Below are 8,859 nucleotides of genomic sequence, written 5' to 3'. Positions count from 1 at the left end.
TCCCAATGACCCTGCTCCTCCGCTGGTTTGGACTTGGTAACCGATGGCAACAGCAGAATGCACGAAGACCCAGCCGACAGACACCACAGCAACCCGATACGCACACCCGGCTGGAGAAGGCCCCGGCCTGGGACTCAACAGTTGTGGGAAGTGCTTCATGTGAGAGTAACAGTAGAGGTGCAGCGAGTCGTAAAGCGGGGGGGGGGGGGGGGGGGGCAGGACAGACTGGGCTGATGAGTGATCCAACAGGAGACGGCCTCCAGGAAACGCTTTCCTTCTACAGCTGCCTTGTGATTGGACGATCTCCGACCAGCTGATACTTTGTGTGGCATCACCAGTTATCACACGGTGCAGTCGAGCAGGAAAACGTTGTTACTCCATTAGAAGGAACCAGGATGCAGTCCTGGGGGGGACCCGGCCCCCCCTACCGGAGACATCCTCGTCCGTGTGTTTAAGGCTTCTACAGGAGTGTTGCAGTAGAAATGTCTGACATTTTGTATAAATCACCAGCCTGGTGTTAGAACCAACCATCAAATCTACATCTTATTAGCATTATTAATTAGCCAAGACTGAATACCTAATTAATCCCTGCGTATGTGAGTCTGACAAACCAGAGCAAAGGTGATGCAAGTGCAAGTCAGCGAGTATTTCTGAGTGCTGGAGAGCCGCCCGCCCTCAGAGGGGCGTCTGCAGGTGTGTGTATTGCTGCGGCGGCGTGGAGGAGCTGGAGGAGGCGGTGTTGGAGGCGGGGCTGTGAGTCAGATGGGAGGAGTCAGACCTCTGGAGCTCCTCGAGCTTCTTTAAGTACTCGTCTCTGAGAGCCAGCAGCTCCGTGTAGCGCTGCTCCACCGGACTCTGCTGCTGCATGAACACACAAACAGTGGGATTACACAGAGGCAAGGGACACCTGGACCCCCCCCACGTAAAGGACGGCGATCCTCAAGCTGTCCCAGAAACACAGACCCAAAGTGTAACCATGGAAACAGACAGAAGACAACAATAAAATACAACTCTCTGCAGACTGAGTTCAAAGTCATGCTCCTGTGGCTCCTCCCACCTCGTGTTGTTCAGGAAGAAGGTAAATAGAAAGGTCTTCATCCATCCTCATGTCTCCTGCTGGGCTAGCTCTTCATCAGTGCCTGTAGGTTCTCAGCCATCCATCCATCCATCCATCCTCCATCCATCCATCCATCTATCATCCATCCACCCACCCATCCATCATCTTGCTGCTTTTTTGCTTTGTGGGTCACAGGAGTTGGTGGATCCTGTCCCAGTTTGCTATGGGTGAGCGGTGGGGCACACCTCGGACGTGTCGCCAGCACATCGCGGGGCTACACAGATGGACAACCATTCACGCACACACCGCGGACAATTTGGAATAATCAATTCATCTAGATCGCATGTTTTTGGAGATGGAAAGAAACTGGAGAACCCGGAGAAAACCCACGGTCACAGGGAGAACATACAAACTCCACACAGATAGGATTCGCACCCAGTACCTCCTTGCTGTGAGGTGACAGCGCTAACCACTACACCACCACGCCGCCCAGTCACTCTCAGTCATCCAGGTGGAAGTAAATCAAGGTGAGCAAAGACGAATCAACTGGACATGTTCAAGTTTGGTTGAAGACATTTCACCTTCATTCAAGACGCTTCTTCAGGTCTGAATGGTTGTTAGAGGGTCCAGATACTTCTACTCCTGCTGGAGGGTCCAGATACCTTCACTCCTGTTGGAGGGTCCAGATACCTCTACTCCTGCTGGAGGGTCCAGATACCTCTACTCCTGCTGGACGGTCCAGATACCTCTACTCCTGCTGGACGGTCCAGATACCTCTACTCCTGCTGGAGGGTCCAGATACCTCTACTCCTGCTGGAGGGTCCAGATACCTCTACTCCTGCTGGAGGGTCCAGATACCTCTACTCCTGCTGGAGGGTCCAGATACTTCTACTCCTGCTGGAGGGTCCAGATACCTCTACTCCTGCTGGAGGGTCCAGATACCTCTACTCCTGCTGGAGGGTCCAGATACCTCTACTCCTGCTGGACGGTCCAGATACCTCTACTCCTGCTGGACGGTCCAGATACCTCTACTCCTGCTGGAGGGTCCAGATACTTCTACTCCTGTTGGAGCAGAAAACAAAGGACCCAAACCACCAGGACAATAAGACTCACCATGAGTCATTAGCATCCATGAGGTGAAGGTCATTACCCCCCTCCCTCGGGTGAGCCGCTATGTTGAGCTGTATTTAGGTGGGGGTCAAGTGTGTTGCCAGATTTGAAGCTCCGCACAGTGGGAGGGAAAATTTAGTACAGCCTGTTGAATGTCTTACACCAGAACGAGCAAACAGTGTCTGCTCAAACTAATAGCACCTAAAAAGACCACAACATGTAAACGTCCACAGGAGGGGGAGGAAGGAGTAAGGACACCTCCTGGCTAAGGATCCTCCTCCCCCACTGGAAGACACACAGCAGTCTCCTGATGAGAAGCGTTGCCCGATGTTCAGCACGCCTCACTCAACAGCAGTCTGAAGACCGACGATCAACAATTGCTGATTTGTATGAAGCTGGAAAAGGTTAACAAACCATCTCTAAAAGTCTTGATGCGCATGAACCCACGGTTAAACAGGTTGGACAGGGGACTGGCCCCCCAGTAGAGACAGTCTAGGGTTAGGGTTAACCCTCCACAGCACTGCTGGCAGAATCTTCTGCAGACCAATGAAACCAAAACTATGTCCACTTGATCTTCATTTCATATCTGACCAGACAATTCAAAAGTGTGTCCAGGGCTGATCCGGTGTGGGACCGCTCCTCGTCTGACACCCTGAAAGCTGCTCCAAGAGCAAAGTGTGGGACTGGGATTCAGGGACGTGTGGTAGGTGACGCAGCCATTCCAAGGAATGGGCAAAACTTTCTGAGAAGCTCTAAGACTAAGTTGTTTGCAGAGGCACAATGTGCAATCAATCCCTCCAACCAAGGCTGCCCTAGAAGAGCATACCAAGGTCAAGTACCGGTGTCAACACCAGATCTACCTTCACCGTGCAAATGGGGCTGGTCAAAAACATCTGAGGACTATGAACCCTTCTGGACATGCCTGCCAGATAGGCCAGTCCAGTAACGAACTGGGTTGTGTTGGGCAGCGTGTACAGCCCTGTTTCCCTGAAGGTGCGTCTGGATAGCCTTGTTAGCCTTGTTGTTAGCAAGACGGCATGAGCGGTGGGCGGCGAGTAGACAAACAAAAGAGCAGAGGAAGTCCTCAGATGGTCCACGTCACTCTTTATTTCCTCCAAGGCGTGACCTCACCACATCCCCAGCGCCCAAACAGGTGCACTCGTCGCAGACGCTGGGTCCTCGCTCCTCCGGCAGCCCCGACATGCCGGGTGTCTGCCACTATTTAAGCACCTGTTCTAAATTGGGCAATCCCATTACCACCCAACCACCCCCATCTAGTTTCCCCCTTGGTTTGACCCGGAACTCTTTTGAGCAGCGTCTGTTCCCCGGGGAAGTCCTTTGGCCAAACGCTGCCGCCCTGGACACAAGAGCAGGTAAGTGGCCCGGAACGAACAGCCTGTTCGTTACACCTGTGTTAGACCCTTGATTTGGCATCACTTAAGTCTTGTGAGATGGAATGAAGCTTCTTAGAAATTCTAAAGTTTCAAATTCAAATTGTGCATGTGTTTTTTTTATAATTCAACAATAATTCAACATTCCATATCTGATCAGTCTGAAAAAAATGGTGACCATTTTGAATATTCAATGAAAATGGTGAATTATCCAAAAATACTTCTACAAAGTACTATACATGGTAATAGTACTGCTGCTTAGCTGTACTATCATGCATAAATATCCTTTATATTTTGAAGCTAAGCAGCTGTACTATAAACATCCTGTCCTCACCCCCACTGTGAAGCAGGGTGGGGAGTTTCATGGGGGGGTCTCAGGGCCTGGACAACTTATCCTCTATGGGTAAACGAATTCACAAGTTTATCAAGGGCCCTGATGAACTGACGGCTTGTCCAGGGTGCAGGGTGCAGGGTGCACCCCGCCTCTCGCTGGGGTCGGAAGATGAATGGAGTTTATCAAGAACCCGAGGCAATCTGTCCAACAGCTGGAGCTGCAACAGCACAATGACCTCAAGCACAGAAGACAGTCCACCGTCGAATGTCCTGCAGTGTCCCAGTCAGAGTCCTGACCTAAACCCGATGGAGGCGCTGTGAAGGGTTCTGTAAAGAGGAACGGTCCCAAAGCGCTATATAAAATCAAGCATTATTATTATTATTATTATTATAAGGTTCAGCTCCTGAACCAGGGGGTGTACCGACTCAGTCAGTACACCCCCTGGTTCCGTGTGACAACATCATGGAACTGTTGGGTGCCCCCCCTCTAAGCAGACACCGTCTGTGTGATTGTAATAAAGAAATTCATAAGTGTGTCCTGACTTGTTCATCCTACTGTAACTCACTGCGGGTGGGGGGACATCGACCCCCCTGGATGTTAATGACTCCGGGTGGTTTGGGTCCTTTGTTACCTGGACTCTCTACCCGTCTCTCAGAACTGAAGACGGCTCTTGGATGAAGGTAAAATGTCTTCAACCAAACTTGAACAAGTTGTTTTTGCCCTTCTTGATTCTTGGTAGGTCTGTTCTCAGGAGCGCCCTGGGAGGGATGCTTCTCTGAGTATGACAAAGGTAATAGAACCAACACACACCTGCAGTCCTACCTGCTGCCGTATCCGTGGGTTCCAGCGGATGTAGTACATCACCCACAGCTCTAGGTGGCGCATGCTAGCGACAGGGTAGAGTACCCTGCCGGACTCAGGGGTGTAGAAGGGATTTAAATACAGCTCCATCATACTGTTGACCAGAGACCACAGAGACACCGTCTTCATCCTCAGCTCCTGCAACAAAGAAAGGGTGTGACCGAGGTGTTCATCAGGCGGCGGCGGGACGGCGGCGGCACGGCGGCGGCTGTTGTCCGGCCTTACATTGTGGTCTCGTGTGCTCTCACAGTTGAAGAGAAAAGTCCCGAAGCGACAGCTGTAGAGATGATCCAGGATCGTCAGCAGGAGGCGCTCATTAAACTCAAAAGCTGTGGGGAACTGAGAAGTCAGGAGGTCAGAACCCGAAACCAACCCAAGTTCTTCTGCGTGTGGCTCTGGGGGGCCCCGGGGGTCATTCCCAGGGGTCATTCCCAGGGGGCTGTGGCGGCTTGGGGTGATCTGGGGGCTCATGTTTCCGTTGTTGGGTCCGGGATGGCTGCCCCGTTCTTAGGTGGAGGTTTCACGCATGCCAGGTCCACCACTCCAGCACCAATCAAAACTCGATCTGAGAGTTAACTCCGCCCACAGATCTCTGAGTCAGTGGAGGTTGCTGGTTCAGTGCTTGTGGCTCTCACTATGCTCTCTCTCTTTTTCCTCAGATCTGAGAACTTGGTGATCCATACTTTCCTCTAGAGGCTGATGTGAACCTGGTGTATTGGGACAACTCTTGGTGATGATTGGATGAAGGGGTAGAATTAAGGAGCACAAATAAATCCATTGCACTCTCTCCTCAGAACACTGTGTATTTGTCACTTTGTGTTTGTCCATGTTGTGTGTTCACTGCGGTGTGCACAGCCCTCTACGGCGGTAAGCAGGTAATAAAACCAATAAAATATGAATAGGCTAGTCTGCCAAGAGGGCAGGTGACGGTCACAATCACTATAAGAATAAAAAGCACAGAACTCTAACAGAGACTGACGTTGTTACGTTGTTACTGTGGAGCACGAATGCAGACAAGATGATAGAAAAAAGAACCCGAACCCAACAGCAGCTGGAATTCAGCAGCAATTACATCACCAAGCGGGTTGGAGCAGGAGCATCATCAGCCTGACTAAACAGAACCGACCACTAGAGGGCAGTAGAGGGTTTCTGGTCTCACTCAGGTGAACTCCGAGGTACTGACTGTATCTTCATGTGTACCACGTACACACCGGCACCACCACAGAACAGGGTCACGCTTAAGCAAGAAGCAGAACCTCAAAGCGGCGCGAACGACCGGACCCCAGGACGCACCTGCTTCGTCATCTGCCAAACACAGTCGACGAACTGGAGGAAGACGGGCGACCTGTCCTGATCAGCATGGTTCTTGTCCCCGTGGCCTATCCTCTGGGGGCGGACACACACACACACACGCACAGACACACACACATAGAATATTTCAGATGAACCATGTCTTGTTCAGATTTCTGCTTCTATACGAATATTAAAAAACACAGGAGTGAAGAGGTCTAGCCCCCACGTGGACTCCTCCCACTATCGTCGGTCTGTGGGACAGTGGCTGGATCTACTCACCGAGGCAAACTTGTGTCCAAAGCTGATCCACTCCTTCTCAACCAGCACCTGAAAGCACAGAGGATTCCTCCACCGGTCACTTCTGCAGACGCTCGTTTGTCCCGTCCGTCCCGACTCTGACCTGGAATCCTCGCAGGGTTCTGTAGTGGCTGTCCAGCATCAGCATGGCCAGAGAGGTGAGCTGGGCCGTCCTGTCCCAGCCGTCGCTGCAGTGGACCACCACCGAGTTCCCACCAGAGACCTTATCAGCCACCTGGATGGCTCCAGACAAAACCAGCTGCACAGGGGACAGACAAGGGAATAGCTGCAGGGACATCCTCCACACAAAGAGAAGACGCTAGAAGTCCTACCTTAATGTGTTCCAGCCAGTGTGTCGACTCCAGGCTGGACAGCCAGTGAGACTCCTCTACGGTGGGGTAGACAATGTCTCTGAGTTTCTTCAGGGATTCCCTCATCACATGAATATTCTGAATGTCCAGGAAGATGAGCTCTGCAGTCTGGTATTCATCCCCCTCGTAGCCTCCCCCCGTGGCCTGTGGATAGCCAAGGCAGGGAGGTGAGGATGGGCGGAGTTTCACCACATCATCCAGGTTATCACACAGAAAACACCGGACTCACGAGGCCGATGACGGAAACACAACTTGACGCATTTTCCCTATCAAGTCTATCAACATTCAGACACGCCCACTGAAGATCTGCAGCTATCAAGCTATTGATCCATCCATCGATCACCCAAGCTTAATTCACTTGCGTCAAAAGACTGTCGTTTGTCGACTGAAGTCCAGCATTCAGCACCCCCCCCTTCCGTAACACCTCATGGCACCAGATATTGAAGCTGTACCGGTATGTGTCCGGCCGCCCCCTCCCTGCGGACGCACACACAGAGCCCCCAACGCTGATGCAGCTTATTGTGAGGAGGCGTCGGGAGAAAGCAAAGACCTACTCTGGGACATGAACAGCACCTCCCCGGTGGACCAACCAGTCAGCAACGTGCCCAAACCACGGAGGGACGTTACTCCAATTCCCGTGGGTTTCAGCGGTCAGCACCTCGCGGCTGTAAATAGCAAAGGCACTCAGAAATGTAGGAACTTTCTTTTGGATCTGGGATGGATCGACTGGGCAATCGGGCCGCCCCTCTTCTCAGTTTTCACTAATGACTGCCTTACGCGTTAGCTCGATCATCGTTTGTCCTGTACGCCAACGACTCAAAAGTCAGTGATATATCCAATGTGGACGAGGTCCGTAAACGGGCCAAGAACAACAACACGACCTTCAACACTTCCGTGTACGTGTGTGCTCATTGGCAGTAGACAACGGCTGAGGAACAAACCCGTGTTGAACAGCTCTCCATTAGGGTAAGTTCACCAGATGACATTATTAGGTCTCACAGTGGATCAACACCTGTCATGGACCCCTTATATAGACAATGTGATCAGGATCAGGGTACTGGCATCGCCATTGTGCGAAGGCACTCCTCTTGTCGCCCCACCAGCTATGAAAGAGGCGGTACTATCTCCAGTATTGTCTCACCTAGAATACAGCTTTACGGTCTGCAACAACTAAAGCTGAACTGAACAATCGAGGCTGCAGCCTGTACCAACAGTGTCCCTTCATTATGGCCTTTAATCGATGTTAAAACGCAGCTTCACTTATTAATATTTAAAAAGAAAATCATTTGAACTGGTCTACCAATCTCATTTCATGAAAACTTCAAGCACTCCCTTACATTCACCCATTCACACCCCAGTGGCAGGATATGACCCGGCGGGGTATCTGATTCCTGGGGGGGCAGAGCTGCTAATGGCCTGGACCTTATCCTTGCCATTCAGCTGCCTCCCTCTCCATAGGCGTTTGGCTGTGGCTGACCTCCTAGCTGCCCCCCCACGGTCACCATTACCCCCGCCGAAGAGGAGGCGAGCGTATTGCAAATGGGTCCGTTTGTCCGTTTGTCTGTTTGTTTGTTTGTCTGTCCGAGTGCATAACGCAAGAACTAGTAACCCAATCGACTTGAAACTCTCACACAAGCAAGGTTCTGTCCGTGGCTCGGTCCTCCCCGAGAATGGCGTTGATCCGGATCTGGATCCAGATTCTAGAATTATTTTTACATCTGGAATCGTGCCTGTGCTGTAAACTGTCACTTTCAGAGGGAGGGACACGAATGGCATGATGGGAAAAAGAGTCCAGAAGGAGTCTTGTAGTACGTTCCGGAGCAGCAAGCTAGAGCAGGTTTGGCCCCTCTGATCCGGAAGCCCTGTTTACTGTCTCACAACATCCAATAGTCTATTGGAGGCGGAGTCTGCAGTCTCTGATTGTCGTTTCCTAGTTTACCTGTAGGATCCCCAGATGTTTGTAGCTGTCCTGCACATCTGTTGTGTTGCCTTCAGGTAGATCAACCCTTCAGTTGTGATCATCTTCCCTCTTCTAGATATGATCAAGTCTGAATGGCATCCCGATGTCTTTGCTGCATATCCCAGCGAGGGGAATCGGGGGGTCCATGTTACGCTCGTTCTTGACATACATCTTGACGTCGTCCA

At 51.5% G+C, this 8,859-nt stretch overlaps 1 protein-coding gene across 1 annotated transcript in view; it reads right to left on the bottom strand.

Moving 5' to 3' along the window:
- Positions 1 to 220: 220 nt before the first annotated feature.
- mtm1 (myotubularin 1) overlaps positions 221 to 8,859 on the bottom strand; it is a 12,888-nt gene continuing 4,249 nt past the window's right edge. Inside the window, exons 9-15 of the mRNA XM_068756027.1 lie at positions 6,676 to 6,858; positions 6,447 to 6,602; positions 6,326 to 6,373; positions 6,047 to 6,139; positions 4,979 to 5,092; positions 4,715 to 4,891; positions 221 to 861 (exon numbers count right to left, since the gene is read on the bottom strand). Of these exons, the coding sequence (XP_068612128.1) occupies positions 676 to 861; positions 4,715 to 4,891; positions 4,979 to 5,092; positions 6,047 to 6,139; positions 6,326 to 6,373; positions 6,447 to 6,602; positions 6,676 to 6,858 (957 nt within the window). The 3' untranslated portion in view covers positions 221 to 675. The remainder of the gene's footprint in view (positions 862 to 4,714; positions 4,892 to 4,978; positions 5,093 to 6,046; positions 6,140 to 6,325; positions 6,374 to 6,446; positions 6,603 to 6,675; positions 6,859 to 8,859) is intronic.

The sequence above is a fragment of the Brachionichthys hirsutus genome, chromosome 23 (genome assembly GCF_040956055.1).
Source record: "Brachionichthys hirsutus isolate HB-005 chromosome 23, CSIRO-AGI_Bhir_v1, whole genome shotgun sequence".
Taxonomy (NCBI): Eukaryota; Metazoa; Chordata; class Actinopteri; order Lophiiformes; family Brachionichthyidae; genus Brachionichthys; species Brachionichthys hirsutus.
The sequence above is the reverse complement of the archived record's forward strand: the minus strand, read 5'-3'. Positions and strand labels throughout refer to the sequence as shown.